The 16,683-nt window shown below is 39.8% G+C and overlaps 3 protein-coding genes across 5 annotated transcripts in view; 2 read left to right on the plus strand and 1 right to left on the minus strand.

Annotated features, from left to right (window-relative positions):
• The window catches only part of slc1a9 (solute carrier family 1 member 9), a gene marked incomplete at its 5' end in the record, with an annotated part of 34,688 nt that extends 31,199 nt beyond the window's left edge, over positions 1-3,489 (plus strand). For all 3 annotated transcript variants that reach the window (XM_084405394.1, XM_084405393.1, XM_084405395.1), the window contains 3 exons: positions 533-667; positions 846-1,278; positions 2,972-3,489. In XM_084405394.1, the coding sequence (XP_084261520.1) occupies positions 533-667; positions 846-1,278; positions 2,972-3,187 (784 nt within the window). In that variant the 3' untranslated portion in view covers positions 3,188-3,489. The remainder of the gene's footprint in view (positions 1-532; positions 668-845; positions 1,279-2,971) is intronic.
• A 2,396-nt stretch (positions 3,490-5,885) lies between these two features.
• Positions 5,886-8,297, plus strand: fgf21 (fibroblast growth factor 21). The gene is made up of 4 exons (XM_084385399.1): positions 5,886-6,298; positions 6,585-6,662; positions 6,912-7,015; positions 7,862-8,297. Exons 1-4 carry the CDS (start codon positions 6,145-6,147, stop codon positions 8,159-8,161), a joined length of 636 nt encoding a protein of 211 aa, XP_084241525.1. The 5' UTR covers positions 5,886-6,144; the 3' UTR covers positions 8,162-8,297.
• A 168-nt stretch (positions 8,298-8,465) lies between these two features.
• Positions 8,466-14,899, minus strand: kcna7 (potassium voltage-gated channel, shaker-related subfamily, member 7). Its single transcript, XM_084406086.1, has 3 exons — positions 14,680-14,899; positions 12,769-13,502; positions 8,466-10,151 (listed from the first exon to the last, which is right to left on the minus strand). The coding sequence occupies exons 2-3, from the start codon at positions 13,474-13,476 to the stop codon at positions 9,255-9,257; spliced, it is 1,605 nt and encodes a 534-aa protein (XP_084262212.1). The 5' UTR covers positions 13,477-13,502; positions 14,680-14,899; the 3' UTR covers positions 8,466-9,254.
• Positions 14,900-16,683: the final 1,784 nt, after the last annotated feature.

Here is a 16,683-nt window from a genome sequence, read left to right on the forward strand (position 1 = left end):
TTCTCTTTGAAGAGAAATACTTTTAGGTGGCTCCTAGTTTGTCATTTTTAAAAAGATTAACAATTAGTTTTTAAGTTGCTTATTCTGCAAATTTGTAGTCATTTTATTTTGTTTTATTTGTTCAGATAAGAATTGTTTTCATATAATCCATTTTTAAAATGCCATTTGTTGTCTCTTTGCACTGTTCTCACACGCAGCCTGAATGCAGTCTTGATTTATGAGTCACATGTTTGACTTTACTATCCTTTGTATTGTTGTGCCTTAACAGTCTGTTTTTATTACAGTTATTATAATTAATTTTTATTACAATGGCTCTATATTTATGAAACATTTACAAAACCTGCAGATACATCACGTGTGTTCCCCTTTAACTGAGCTAACACTTCTTCCAATCCATTTTCAGTTTACTTTTGTTGTTATTTTCCTTCTTTGCTCCATTGAACTCCATAATAGATTATATCTGTCAGTGCCGCCCCATAATGTCTCAGTCGTCATTGTAGTATCATAATCCCCTCTCTTTCTTGCTCTACAGTATGACAGCGACTTTGGCCAGTGTGGGAGCAGCCAGTATTCCCAGTGCAGGTCTGGTCACCATGTTGCTAATATTGACCGCTGTGGGCCTTCCGACTCAAGACATCAGCCTGCTCGTTGCTGTCGACTGGCTTCTGTGAGTTCAGACAGCTCTGTTTGGGTTATGTACGGGGCCGTCTCTTACATCCCCCCTGACGACGGCCCTGCTTTCGTGTGTGGAGTCCTGACTAATTATCAACTGTCTTCATGAACATAAACAACTGTCCTGAGCTGTTCTATATCAGCTTTTAGAGCTGTCTTTTGTGTGTCTTTAGTGACAGAATGCGCACCTCCATTAACGTGGTGGGCGACTCTTTCGGGGCAGGCATTGTGGACCACCTATCACGGGCAGAGCTCGCTTTGATCGACGGGGAAATCCCCCTATCAGACGAGGAGTTTGTCCCCCCTCCACCTCTCCTCACTGAAATGGACCTTATTGATCCTCTCAAACCACCTGAACTGCCCCCTCGATCCCCGCGCCCCCATAAGCTTAATCATCACGCCCCGTCTCTGACCCCTTCACAGTCTCAATCGCACTCCATCCCGCACTCGCCCCGTTCCGTCCGCTCTCCATCACCTCCCTCCATCCGTTCGCCTTCCCCTCGCTCTGTGTGCTCTCACTCCCCGAGGCCTTTCCGAACACATTCCCCTCGTCTTTTACGCGGGACAGAGCCTGGATACTGTGCCCTGCCCACTTACGACAACCAGGTGAGGCTTTAAGTCATTGTAGATTTCTTTTGATGATCAAAGTTTTTAAGCTATGATGTTCTCAAATAAATGTCCTCACACTTCTTTGAACTGTTGGTCTTAAAGGTATCGACATTTCGTTCATGTTGTTCCAAACCTGCATGACTGACTTTCTTCTGTGGAACATAAAATGAACTCTTTTTCTTTTCCATATACCACAAAAGTGATCCATACAACTTGCCAAGTCTTCTGAACTAATATTTCAGAATTGTTTTGTGCCAGGAACAGAACGAGATCTAAGTCATTATTCGCTGTCAAGCGCTCCTTGACATGTTTTGGACTGCTCATGAGAGAAGCTACACTGTCCAGTCTGTGAAGAAATCTTTCTTTTGAGTCAGATCTTGTCAGTGATTTGTTTTACCCAGTTCACAAAACCTCTGAATGATTTGTTCACAAATTGGACTGATCCATGAAGTCTGTTTTTGCATGCTTTTTGAACCTTTTGAATGTTTTGCTTCGGGTTGGGGGGAACTGACAGAATGGGAGCAATAAAAGTCGACACCATTATGACTAAAAGTTTGCTAAGCAGCATTTTCTACTAAAGCAAGATACTTTATATCTATTTACTACTTTCTACTGTATAGACAGCCAAGTTTTATTGAAAGCCCATTTTTTCAAACGGTGACGTACCTCTTTCCCCGCCATTGACGGAAATTTCCGTCAATCCGTGTTTTCACTGTTATACGGTATGGGCGCTATTATGCATCTTCGGAAAGAGTATAGAATCTCCGGATCAAAACACAGGCGAAGATGAAGCAGAAACAAGCAATAAACACATTGATTATGCAAATTGTAGTCTTTGAAAAACATTTCTTTTCTATTTTCTGTTTTTTGTTCAAAATATTGCTTTTTTATTAAGCTTACCCACATTCAGTTGTTGATAAAGAATGCATGAAGCTAGAATATATACTGTATATAAACAATATATATAATAATAATTATTTCTTTTTTAAAGAAGAGGCTCTGTACATTCTTTTGATATACTGCATGTTCAGATATTCATACAACTAAATATGAGCCATTAACATTTTGTGAAAATGATCAAAAATGCTGCCGGTGGCTGGCGCAAAATCAGCTAAAAATGTATTAATAACCACTATAATATAATACAGGTGGTACAATAGAAGGCCTCGTGCTGAATCAGTGTTCAATGTAAGGGGCCTGTCCAAAGAAAAGGCAATACAGAATGGTGCACAGGGTCATACACACAAGACAAAACACCATCAGAGTAAGAAAAAAACAAAAATAAGTATAAACAAAAGTAGTGGTATAAAATATAACGATATTTGAATTGGCACACACGGACTTCTCGGAATGTTTTTTTATTATCATTTTTATTTTTTTACTGTTTTACACCAGTTCACAGTTGTTCCTGGCAAAAAACATAGATTTTACAGTAATTTGACAGCAATGTTAAACTATTAACAGTTGTTCACTGTATATTGTACAGTTAACCAATGAACAGGTTTTCACTGTGGCATTTTTGCAGTCTTTTTCTGTAAAAAATGACAAATATATTTTTACAGTGCGGTTTGTAAAGACATGAGTGTGAGTAAACTATAAATGTCAGTCTGATCAGGTAATTCCTATACCATGATGTTTTTGTTGTGGATATGCTGTTCCATGACTCTCATCATCGCTTTATATCCCGCAGATTACCACACTTCCCAGAGGTTTCCGAGAGAGAGGCCGAGACCGGGAAAGAGACAGAGAAAGACAGAGACTGCGAGAACGGGAGCGGGATAAAGGGAGCGAGACTGAGGAGGATGAGGAGAAAGAACGAATGATGGACGCGGCGAGTGATGGAGAGGAAAGTGATGACACGGCGTACGATAGACGCCATGCCATCCCACCTTGTGACCTGCCCTGAACAGGAACAGACAAAGCTTTACCACATTTTCACAATACTTCTTCAGTATTTCAGCATCCACCTTGCTGGATGAAAGTTGGTGTATTGATGTTTGGCAAAGACTTTGAGTAGCTACGTGTGTTGTGTGTTTGTTCTGCTTTGAGAAACTTGACATAATTGAATAGAGGGTTCATTGGCAAGTATGTTTCTTAGTGTCAGCTTTATAGTCTAGCAACACAACATAGTCTAGTAACTTGCAAGTTATTTACTTTTATTGGTTATTTGCTTTTACAGGATTTCAGTAATAAATTGGAATCCACCCGACGAGTGCTTTGAACGTTTATTGCACGTGCTGTGCCAGTCTTGATTTTATTTAGTCTTTGACTTCCCTGTCATATAATGTATCCAGGTTACTGGGAGACTGGTTATTACACTTGATGTCAGTGCCCTGCACTATAAAACCCAGACTTACTCAATGATGAGCCTTGACTCATTTGAGCTGCCTTAGTTTACTTGTGTAGTCTAGATGTCCTCTGTTCGCTGCCAGTGCAGCATAAACAAAGAAATGACAACAGGCAGTTCAAATGAGTCGAGGCAGTTGGTTCCCATAAACAGTCCAAAGTTGTTCCAAAACTCCTGTTTTATGATTTGTTGGGTTTTTCTTTTAACGGTGATAAGGACGTCACAAGCAGCCGTGAGTAACACAAGAAAGTTTCTCCCCGTACCCCTCATGTTCTTTCCTGTTCCTCAAAAAAGTGAATCATATACTGAAAGCATCATTTGCATTCATGGATTTACTAAAACACTGCTTAGATTAGTGGGTGTGACGTCAGGCTTATACACTTCAAAGTTACTAGGCCAAGTGCAGTTACACAAACCTGACGTAGTACGTTATTGTCATTGTGCAAGTGTAACCATTAAGTTACAGTCGAATGAATAATTGTAACTACATTTATAATACATTATAATATACCTTATTGTGTATATAATAATTGTGTACATTTATAATGCATTATAATACACCTTTATAAAGTATAATACATAAAAAAAAATCAGATTCAATAAAGAATCTGTGATTATTATAATGCATTTTCACTTTGGCTACAATTATGTATGAAACGATATGATGCATTATAAAGTGCATTATGAACACATTTATAATGCATTACACATAAACGCTTTAAGTGAAGTATTACCAAAAAATCTTACAGACTCCAAACTTTGAACGGTAGAGTAAATTAAATAAAATAGAAAATATTGATATCTTAATTGTTTGTCCCATGAAATAAAAGTCAGTATGAACTCACAAATTTCTCATCAAATACTTCCCGAATCATAAGCAATGGACAATATAGTTCTGCAATCTTACCGTACGTCAATAATTGTCTCGTTTGTCTGTATTTATTTATCTGAAAGAGTTGATACTTAAAGCATAACTAGGAAATCCATTGAGCCTCTTAATCTATGTAAGAATCTCGGAAAGAGCTGAATGTTTTTTCCTTCTCAATTTAAGTATAACTTTGTTAATATTGTTGTCATTTGCTATGATGGATTATCATTGTAAATTTTAGCTGTAGTTTATGATGTCTTTTGTCTGACTGTATTTATTATGATAGACTTTACTTAATTTCCCCACTAAATGTATCTCTGAAACGCCTCACGGTGTCCCCTTGTCCCTCTGAATTCATACTACCACATCAGCTGCTGTCTGTGGAGTGCGTAATAAAATCTTAACAATTGATTTTAAACTTATTCGAGTGGTTTGTGCTTTAATGCCTCTTGTGTAAGAGTCGATGTCAACGTGAAGCGCATTTAAATCCCGTCTCGCTCTCGCATTAAGACCGGTGGACGAACGAAATCCCTTCATGCACACAGAGTCAAAATTTTCTCGCACAATGATGAGACAAAGACCTTTAATCCGCTCAAAGAAGAGTGAAGGAGAGAGCAAAGGATGGGAGAGAGAGCAGCAGATGGCCAGAAAGACGTCAATCCTCCTCATTCTTCCCAGGACAACAGTGAGGCAGGGGACAGATGATTACAAGGGACACTGACGTTATTGTGGGGCCCCTGGACGTCAAAGACACGGAACGGGAAAGCTTAAGGGAGTTATATTAGGATGAAAGGGCAAAATGGCAATTGGGGGAAAGGATGTGAGCCTTTAAGGACATCGGTCATCACTTACTGGAGCCTAGCTGTCCAACTGCACGTCAGTATTTACAGTCTTTAATCATTTACAGGGACCTAACAATTATTGACAGACTAGCACGTTTGTTTTATCTTTTCTTAAGATAAGACGTGCACACTTTAACTTTTTCATTAAAAAGATTAACAGATCATAAACTGATGCCACACTGCCCTCTCTAGCTGACGGGACGGTAGTGTAGTGTCCTCGCATCCTGTCATCTCCTAGGTGAGAATGTACAGATGAGATGTTTATGGCCTCTTATCTGTTCTGTTTAAACTGCCACCTCCACTCCCATTTCCTCTCAATACTGGGGGAAATAACTGACACATTTTATGTATTGAATAAACATTGATTAATCTCTTACATGCAAACTTAATATATGTTCTCCTCTTCCTGAATGCGATCCTGAAGTCGGGGGTCCCCTGTTCGCTGAGATCAAAGACATGACTGGCATAGCCTTGTGAGATTTACCAGCATCCTTGATCATTTCCTGAAAACAAGTTTGTTATCGTTTTTCCTTTTCGTACTTGAGTGACTCATGGATTCTCTGTCGCTCTCTCATAAATACCATATAAATACAAGTTTACAGGGACATGTCTTTTGTGGAGACCATCATATCTGGAGGTCTTGGAGATATCACTGCTCAGTTCTTTGCACAAACTGGAGCTTAACTTAAGATTTAACTTAAGAACTTAGCTTAAGATTTATTATTACAGTGATTTCATTTTTTGAGGATACATTTAACCGTCACCAAACTTCTATTTCTGTTCAATCAAGTCATCAATTTCTATTGATGCCCACCTGGTCGGCTTGGTCAATCATGCTTTTTGCTTGTTTTTTCATCTTTTTTACTCTGTTTCCAATGCTTCATTGGTGTATGTATACTCCTGAAAAGAATGTGCTTCTGCCATTCGGCACACAAGTCAGGGTACGCCTGCTCTACACAGGTAATCCTAACCTTTAACCTACTGCAATGTGCTTTTTGCTGTATTTACACTTCTTAACATTGGGCTTCTGTTTCTTTTTTAGCTGCAATGTTTAGATCTGCTTAATGTGGGTTTCCCGATTTTTAGTCGGTGTGTGGTGATGTTACTATAAAACTTAATGTGTTTAATTTCAGGGCAATCCTTTGCACTGCAAGTGTACTGTGCTTTGTTCCTAAAGTGTCAGTTGGCTTGAGGTAATGGCATTAAGTGTGTTCATTATGTCTCTGTGTGTTTTTGTTCATTTTAGATAACACATTTCATGAGCTGTTCCTTGAAATGAATCCTGATGGCTCCGTCAGAGGGTCTCCGGAAGCGAGACAAAACTGTAAGCAACTTCTGCAAACATGAGTTAAAGAGCACCTTCAAATAAAAATGCCTCATCAGAAGAGATAATTAATTCGCACTAGCTATGATAGAAGTGATTATGCAGAGAATAACACGTTTGTTGTCATTTTGGTTTTATTGTTATGAAAATATTTCATGGTGGCAGTGGATATTAATATTTGAGGTCCAAAGGTGATGCATGTGAATTATGGTAGTGACAGAGGTGTGGTGTTTGTGTGCTGCGCTGCAGGTGTGCTGGAACTGCGTTCAGTGAAAGCGGGTGAGACGGTCATCAAAAGTGTGGCTACATCTCTCTTTCTTTGTGTGGATGATGAAGACAACTTGAAAGGACAGGTCTGAAAATGGCAACCATTCTACCATTCTAGTTTAGCTTTCTAGAAAGCAGTGTAAACAAAACCCAAAAATGTTAAATGTAAAAGGCCTTATTATATGCATTATTTACACACAGTGAATCTCATGAGTAATGAGTTTTGATCACTGCCGTTAAATGCATTAAAATTGATCAGTAAATACATTTATAATTTTACAAAGGATTTTTATTTCAAATAAATGCTGTTCTTTTGACCTTTTTTAATTCATCAAATAATCCTGATTTTTTTTTTTTTTATGGTTTCCACAAACATATTAAGCAGTTTTTCTTGAGCATCAAATCAGCATATTAGACTGATTTCTGAAGGATCATGTGACACTCAAGACTTGACTTCACATGAATAAATTACATTATAAAATATATTGAAATAGGTTTTTTTAAACTCTAATAATATTCCACAATATTACTGTCTTACTGAGAGACTTCTTTCAAAAACATTAAAAACATTTACCGGCCCCTAAACATTTCAACGGTATAGTGTATTTTTTATGATTTGTTGGCAAAAAACATTTAAAACATATAAATGACGATTTTATAATTAATAATTACTATTTACCACTACTCAAATTGTTTTAATCATAATGTGGATCTTATTATATATTTTCTATAATAAAATGTATATTTATCTTATGGTTCATATTTGTTTTTACTGTATTTCATTCATATTAAAACATGTAGAATTGCTTTGACGTGGTTTGCAACACTTTCCATAGTGAACAGTGAATGAGCTGTTGCAGTATATTAATTCATTTAATTTACTTTTATCATTTTCACTGGAGACTTGAACACATTTTTGTTTTCTCTTTCAGCGGCATTACTCTAAAGAAGACTGCACCTTTCAGGAATTGCTACTGGAAAATGGATATTCTTCTTTCCTTTCTCCACACACTAAGCGTCCTCTGGCGCTCCTCTCAAAGCATTCTGGAAAGAAACATGAACGACTTTCTCAGTTCCTCCCCATTATGAAAAAGGTGGCAGAGGACAGCCAGATACAGGAGGTGAAACAGTATATTCAGGATTTAAACCTGGACTCTGGTGACCCACTTGGAATGGGACATCAGTCACACATACAGACTCTCTTCAGTCCAAGTCTGCATACTAAGAAATGAGGACGGGTGAACGTCAGTTATGGAGGCACACTTTACATTATCACTGGACTGCAAGGACGGTCAAAAATGTTTTGTTACTGTATTTTGTTGCCTGAAACTGTATTTATTTGAATATATTTATTTATTTACTATGGTCTAAAATTATTTAAATTAAAATATCATTATTAACTTAAACATTAAATAATTATTACTGTAAATTAAACATTACATTTTAAATAACGTGACGGATATCCGCTGGAGCAGATTCCACTTTCAGTTTGTTTGTTCTTTTTGTAGTTCACTGAGTCACTTCAGTATGATTCTTGTGTGATTAAAATTTTTAATAAATAGTTCACCAACATGGCTCAGAGTTACATAATTCATAGAGCATGCGCGCGCGCACACATTGGATGGTACATATTTTCCTAAAAAGCTGCTTTTAAATACACACACACACAAGCACAGACACACACATCTCTCATCCACATCATGTCAACAGTGTCATTCAGAACAGCAGTAACATTAAACTGTTCCAGATGAATGATGCTTAAGACTTTAGCCATCCGTCGGGCACACAAATCCCTGGCACATTCATGGCTGCAACCCGGGTGACAAAATACATGACATTTAAATGACACCGCATGGCGCTTCTTCCTATGAATATGTCCGATATATATATATGTCGAGAATTCCAGTAAAGCAAAAGTGCAAACGCTTGTATTGCACAACACAGCTCAGCGACTTTTCCAAATGCATCCAAGCATTAAGGCGCAACTCTCTGAATAGATAAAAATGTTGAACAAATAAATACATTCAGTGTAAAGGTTGTGATGTCAAAATAAAAGTTTTGTAACCGGAACGTTAGAAAAAACGTTTTATGGAGGTTAAAATCAATGTTTTTTGTGACTTCTTCATACTTGTCCTTTTCTTATGGCTACTGCATTTTGTACCTTCTCAGCCTCTGTGTCAATCGTTTTCTGTTTCTTGCATTTATTCCTGCATTCCTCCTTCCCGTCGTACCCAGATATTCAGAGAGTCACAACGATGCAGGGTCCTTTAAACATGGCACAGGACCACCTCCGTCTCTCATTCTCCCTTTTTGATCTCCAGTCTCTCAGACTTGGGTGACCAGTGGGTAAACGCTCCCTATGCTTTGCTCTCCGGTCTGTCCCGCACACAGCCCAGCCAGGAGAGTCCCATTGAGAGGGGCACAGATCCCCCTGTAGGTCGTGCCTCCTTCGAGAGGAACGCAGTCTCCCTGTTCCCCAGGCTCTTCCTCTCCGTCTTCTCCTTCTTCATCACCCTCTTCCTCCTCCCAAAGGGAGGTGTTGACGTGCGTGTACTCCTGGTTGTCCACACACTCCGTCTCGCGGTGGTAGAAGTAGCTGAAGTTGGAGACGATGACAGGGACGGGAAGCGAGATGGTGAGCACGCCCGCGATGGCGCACATGGAGCCCACCAGCTTTCCGCCCACCGTCTCCGGGTACATATCACCATACCCCACTGTCGTCATGGAGACCACAGCCCACCAGAAGGCTTCTGGGATGCTGGTGAAAGCCGTGCCCGGGTTTTCCGCCTCGGCAAAGAACACGGCTGAGGAGAACAAGATGACTCCGATGAAGAGGAAGAAGATGAGCAGCGCCAGCTCTCTCAAGCTGGCCTTCAGCGTCTGGCCCAGGATCTGAAGGCCTTTGGAGTGGCGAGACAACTTGAAGATTCGGAAAACTCGAACCAGACGGATGACCCTTATGATCGCCAGGGACATGGACGGCGCCGTATCTTTAGACTTGGCCAGCTCGGTGCCGAGCGTGACGAAGTAAGGAATGATGGCAAAGAAGTCTATGACGTTCATCACATCCTTGAAGAAGACCATCTTACTGGGAGAGCAAGCGAAACGCATCAAAAGCTCAAACGAGAACCAGCAGATGCACATGGTCTCCACCAGGAAGAATGGATCGTGGAAGATGGAAGACACCATGATGTTCGAGGTACTGTTTCCAGCGAGGTGAAGCTGGTATGCATATTGGTGAAAAAAGACAGGAAAGAGAAAAAGAGAAATTAGATGCAGAAAATGGAAACTGATGGCTAGAGTATAAACCACATGTTGCATATTCAAAGTATAGTAATATTCAATGTGCTTTTGACATTTTCTTCTGTAACAACTTAATACTTTAATTTACTTAATCATATTTTGAGTTCAATTGGACAAAACCTTTTGGGACAACCTAATTCATAATAGTTCAGGTAGGGTTATGCTATAGTGTAGTTGTATAAAGATTAGTCTGATTTTCAAATAATTTTTTGCTTTAAATAAAAGTTTGTAATGTTATCATTTCCATCGTAGCTGGTTGGTTTATTTTATGGTTTATAACTTTTTAACAATTTTTTTGTTTTTAAAAATTAATGGCAACAATACTACGTAACTAAGACTGGTAAAAAAAAAAAAAAGTAAGAATGGACCATTGACCTCTATTTTCTGCAGCGAGAAACGTTAACTACTGTGCGCCAGTCGGTTCAGGTCTTTCTGTTTAATGGAAATGTACCGGTTCTCAGTTCCCAACCCTAATAAGAATATTTCTGACAGACATGCTTTGACTAACAAGTGTCTGACAGAAACAATTTGGTTGTTCATTTAACAACCACTTGAGTGAAGTTGAAGGTCCCATTCTGTTTGTAAGGGCCACAGTATGTGACCTTTCACTCAAAGGTCGGTCATTTAAGCTCTTTATCACCACGACTCCATAAAGAAATGACTTAGTCTAACATGTACACAAGGGCAAACCACATCAGTATGTGAGTATGTTTCCATAAAGATGTATAACCCTAATGACCAGTGGTGGTGTGTTTGATTGAAAAAGAGATTTTAAAAGACGGTATGACATGTGAGATGTGAATGTATATGCACGTGTGCTTGTGTGTGAACTTGTGTCTGGCTGGCTGGATCTTAAGTGTTCCCTATCGTAGTGCTTATTTAGATTTTTGCTAAAGTCATCATAAGATGTTGTGTGAGTGTGTCTGTTTATTAATACAAGCTCCTGTATCTGTGTTAATGTGCACTGAAGGGTTGTCCTTACTCTAAAAATAACACCTTAGATCTCTAAGGTGAAACTTGAGAATGTAACTCCACAATCTCTCTCTCACCCGCTTTAGTTTGCTTGTCGTTAACTGTCTGATCCATGTAAAATTACTGAGCTGCTTTGGCAGCGTGTTGAGGTTGCTGGGTTGTGGGTCGCTGCTGGGAAACTAATTTGATACTCTTTACTAACTTTCCCTCCTCGCACCCTACCCCACCCTGCATTGCGTCTCACTATTTTCCCCTCACTCGATCAGGCACAGACGCTCTTTCATACTGTCACCTGTCATCTTGTCATTTCTCATCTCCTTCCCTTTTTTCTATCTGTGTATGCCGGTTGAATCTCTCCATGGAAGCGTCACTTGACTGTTTTCCAACCCCCCAGAGTCCCTGCTCCCAATCAGTGTATCAGATTTAACGACACTTCTAAAATAATCTCAGCAATAACCCTACACTCTCTCCTGCTCCCGAACTCTTCATCTGCGCTTTCTTTCCTTTTAATGTGACTTTTCACACTCTAAACTGACCTTTTAAATGTGGTTTTGTAAATGAATGTGCATACAGTGAAAATGCCTCAAAAAAGTTCAGCATTCAGTATAACATTGTTTTTACAATTGATAGAAATTCAGTATTCAATGTGCATAAACATATTACACATGGTACTTGGACGATTTTGCGAAATTCTCTAAAACAGATATAATACAAACAACACTTGCCTAAGTGTTATTTCCCATAATTCAAAGTGGCAACAAACCAACATGTCAACCTTTAAAAATGTAAACAACTGTTTGCTCAATGGGTCACAAATGCTACAAGAATGGGAATTTCCTCATTGTTTTTTTTTTTGTTCTTAGTCTAATTTCAAGCATTGGTAGATATCCACACCTGTCCTGTAATCAAAAATGACTGATTGGTTAACCCTGTCCATTCAACGCTGACATTTTTTAAATGTGCTACTATGTGGCAACTCTGCTCGCACATGTCATCCAGCACACTGTTGAAGTGAGGAAAGTTCACTGAGAATATTTAATAAGTAAATTTTGGCAGAATTTAGAAGGCAAAAAATGTCTGTGTTGTCAACAGAAGTCACTTTTTCACAACAAGCTGCTTTCAGTTGGTCGACGTGACAAATGAATGTGACCAACCAATCAGGTAAATCTTGTGTGGATTCTTTGTGAAAATACTGAACAACAAAAAACCGGGACTGCACAATTAGGTTTCAAGTTAATAGCTCAATAGTATAGTATAGTATTAATGTATATTGCGTAGTATTAATAGCTATTAAAATGTAAAAAATATACAAAAGGAAGAAAGGTAGCGGCTATTTCCATAAATTGTAAATCATTCAATTCATGTTGACTTCACACAATATATTAATAATAATAAATGAAGTTTAATTGAATGCATCCTCATTCATCTTCAAATGCTCAGGAACCCATCTGCTTCATGCTAACTGCCATTCTAGCATTCTTTCTCATACTGTGACCATTACAACTGAAAACAATTTGTAAATCCTGTTAGCTACATTCTGGTCAAAACTTTTAACTCCTCTCACCTCTTTCGTCTCCGTTTCCTTTTTGAATATAGGCAGCGTTTCCAAACAGAAGATCAGAATGGAGACCACAATCACCATCACACTGATGATGGCGATGATGCGGGCGCCTCCAGAGGATTCTGGGTGTTCAAAGAGTATCCACAGCTTGCGCTGGATCTCATTGTCTGGCAGGGGCCGAGGTTCCTCCTTGGGGAAGCCCTCTTCCTCCTTGAAGCGAGCCATGATATCCTCTCCCAGCTCATAAAACCGCAGTTCATCCATGAAGACGTCCAGAGGCACATTGGCAGGCCGCCGTAACCGACCTCCAGACTGATAGAAGTAGAGGATGGCATCAAAGCAGAATCTGTTGCGGTCCAGGAAGATCTCATTGCGGAGCGGGTCAAAGTAGCGCAGGCGACGCCGAGGGTCTCCAAGCAGAGAGTCAGGGAACTGGGCCAGGGTTCGAATCTGTGTCTCGTAGCGCATGCCCGACACATTGATGGCCAGTCGTTCAGACAGCGCCCAACCTCCTCTCCCCATTGAACCAGATCTTCGATTTTCTCTCTTCTTCTCACCCTTCTCTTTGTCACCCTTTTCTGCCTTGTTGCGCTGGTCCTTGAGTTTCTTGTCACTCTCATTGACCTCTTCCTCTACTTGTTTTTTGCCCTCGATTCCACTATCAGATCCTCCTCCTCCTCCTCCTTCTCCTTCTCCTCCTCCTTTGTCCATCTTTTCTTCTTTCTTTTTCACTCAGTCTGTTATATGGGGTAGAAACAGAATAATTTCAGCTAAACATGAACCCAGCAGTCAAAGGATTGTAGAAATGTATAATTGGTGTTAGACCGATGTATCAGCTATAGGCTGACTAACAGAAGTGGTCATTCCTCCTGGTGTCAGTTCCAATATCACCTGAGAGCCTTGTCAATACAGAGATCTCATTTTCTGTTAAAACATTACAGATATTTTTTAAAGAATTTTAATTAAATATTGAGTATAGAAATACATTTAAAAATGTTTAAAAAAAGCACTTATTTGCTTTTTTTTTTTAGCATTATATCATTCCATAATTATTGTGTACATCTTCACAGTAATTTTTTTTACAGTGGTTCATGCTGCCATAAAATGTCAAGTTTTAAGTAAAAATGTAACTTCACATTTCAAGTTGACTAAACTTAACATTTTAAGACAGCATGAACACTTTTTAAAGTTGAAACAACATTTTTTTTACAGTGTTTCTTGCTATCATTACAATTGTAACTATATTATTTTTAATAAATTAAAATCATATTCAATATTTTCATATTTTAATGATAGCAAACTATGCACATCTGGAATGGTATGGTATATGGAATGATGTAATGCTAAAAAATATGTAATACATTTAATTTAAATGTCATTTTAATCATTTCAATTGAATAGTTTATTCAAAATTAATTACATTTATTACTGTGTGTATATATATATATATATATATATATATATATATATATATATTATAAATTTCATAAATGTAATGACAGCAAAAAGATTTACACAATAATTATTATGGAATTATATATTGCAATGCTGAGCATGTGTAATATATGTCCAGTTCCAAGTATGTAACTGAAGACGCCGTCCTAACTTAAATGATTCTCCCATGAAATCATATACAAATATTTCACGCACTCCAACCTAACCCTGTGTTGACTCCACTACCACTTTGACCCACACCTCGAGAATAACACTACGGTAAAGGAACAGAGCCAGTTTATGTGAAGACACCAACACAACCCGGGAACAAGTATGGAAACATGAAGGTAAGGGGTGAAAAAAAGTGTCAGAATCCCCTGAAAGTAAATATCTCCCGTTATTCTGAAATCTGGTATAATACCAGATAGTTTGTGTGTCTGAAAAGTTTTAAGAAAACACTCTGTTTGTCTTTCCACTTACCCTCTGTCACTGGTGACCGTAGATCCAGAACAGTTACCCCACACTATCCGTGTTTCTTCCCAACCTGCACCACACCATGAGCTGTGTATCTACTGTCCCCCCTTCTGCCAGGCGGTCTACCCTATGAGTCCAGCAGGAGGTGTTTTCTCCTGTACCCTAAACCATAAACCCTGTCCTTCCCTCCGTCAGTGCAGTAAAGGATAGCTACTTCAACCAGTTTGTAGGTCACTGTCTTCACTCCCTTTCACGCTCACTGCAGCTCTGGGGAATGCTGTCATGCTGAAATTCAATCCAGAGCCCCTCGTCCCCTCATCAGCTCACTGTCCCAAACATCTTCACACCAGCTTAAAATGCCTGTCTCGCTCATTTTCTCTCTTTTATATTTTTTGTTTACAATACAAAGATTTGCAATATGTTTATTTATCCCATGCACCCCAACACTTCTGCCAGGAAACAATACAAATAAATATTCAGAATATAAAACAATTCTGAACATAACCATCCATAATAATTACTCAGATAAATAATATGTACATTTAAATTACCACAATTATTCAGAACATAATTATTCAGAACATGAATAAAATTTCTTGGAAAGTGAATCATAAATCTTTCACCATTTCTTCAAAGTAACTTTTTTTGTAATTCCTTTGCAAAACTTAATGTGTAACTCACATTGAGTTTTCGCTTCGGGGCCGAGTTGACCGGGTTTTCACTCTGCTCCTCAATCATCGCTCGAGAGAGTATCAGAACGAGATACTGTTCCGGTGTTGGTATGACGGCGCGTTCCAGCAGAGGTCGCGGTTGCTGAGAGTGCACAGTCTGGTGCAGCCGCTGTTCCCCTGGGCTCTTCAACATCTAAAGAGCAGTTTCCCTAATAGAGTAAACACGGGTTTGACGTTACGTCTTTTTAAAGATGTCATTCCACCCGTGTGTTTCTGGATGCGGTCGTTTCCTGGCCCAGTCTGAAAGCCACGATCTCTGTCTCACGTGTCTGGGCCGTCATGTCTGGGCCGTAAGCACGCTGAGGTGACGTTCGTTGTTGAGTCATGCACCCACTGCGGGAAGATGACCATTGTGATGTTGAGATCAAGACTAAGATACTTGGAAACAGGTGGAGTCCCCTCTTCTATTCCCCAGTCTGGATTTGATGCGCACAGGGCCACTTCGGTTACTACACAGGGTGATCTGAGGATTACAGTGGGGGTTCGCTGGTTGAGTCCCCGCAGCCCCCCACTCCTCTCATCCATCGCAGGCTGAGGAGATTCCGGCTGGGGTTGCTGGGCCTTCTCATGGAGGTCCCAGTATCTCATTTGGGGCTCCCACAGAAGACCGGATGTCGATTGCTGCATCGGAGGTCGGGCTAGAGTCCTCTGGGGATGAAGGCTCGGCTGCGTTGCCCGCTTCGGGAAGAACGTTGTTCGAGTCCGACCCGGAGCTGACTGCCATACTTTCCTGGGCCGCCGCGAGCATTGGGCTTGAGTATTCGACCTTTTACCAAGAATTTGGGTGTGATTTTTGACAGTGCTTTTAAATTTGATAAACAGATTAGTTCTGTTGTTAAAACTAGCTTCTTCCAGCTGAGACTTTTGGCTAAGGTCAAGCCCTACCTGCTACGCAAAGACCTTGAAAGAGTCATACATGCATTTATTACGTCCCGTTTAGACTACTGTAACTCTTTGTATGTTGGATTGGATCAGTCATCCCTTCGTCAGTTACAGTTAGTCCAGAACGCAGCAGCTCGTCTTTTAACCAGCAGCATCCTGCTCCAATGCCTTTCTTCCCGGAAGTGCACGAGGAGGTCACGAAGTCGTGTAAGGAACCTTTTTCTCCCTGAAGCCGCTCCACTGCCTCTTCCGCTCTCACTACCCTCGATGGCGGGGAATCAAGGGGTAAGTGGAGATCCCTCAATTGGAGGCTGCAGTTGCGGTTCAGCTGTGCCCGCAAAATGCTGCCATCTGGCAGGGTCGTCCACGTCTCCCATCCAAGGCCTGTAAGTTCTCG

Source organism: Rutilus rutilus, assembly GCF_951802725.1.
Source record: "Rutilus rutilus genome assembly, chromosome: 1".
NCBI classification, from domain to species: domain Eukaryota; kingdom Metazoa; phylum Chordata; class Actinopteri; order Cypriniformes; family Leuciscidae; genus Rutilus; species Rutilus rutilus.

Coding starts and splice junctions, on each gene's coding strand:
- fgf21 (XM_084385399.1), top strand. CDS start 6,145: ATGCCCACCTGGTCGGCTTGGTCAATCATGCTTTTTGCTTGTTTTTTC. Junction 6,299..6,584: donor GGTACGCCTGCTCTACACAG/GTAATCCTAACC, acceptor TGTTCATTTTAG/ATAACACATTTCATGAGCTG. Junction 7,016..7,861: donor AAGACAACTTGAAAGGACAG/GTCTGAAAATGG, acceptor TTTCTCTTTCAG/CGGCATTACTCTAAAGAAGA.
- kcna7 (XM_084406086.1), bottom strand. CDS start 13,476: ATGGACAAAGGAGGAGGAGAAGGAGAAGGAGGAGGAGGAGGAGGATCT. Junction 10,152..12,768: donor AGGAAACGGAGACGAAAGAG/GTGAGAGGAGTT, acceptor TATGCATACCAG/CTTCACCTCGCTGGAAACAG.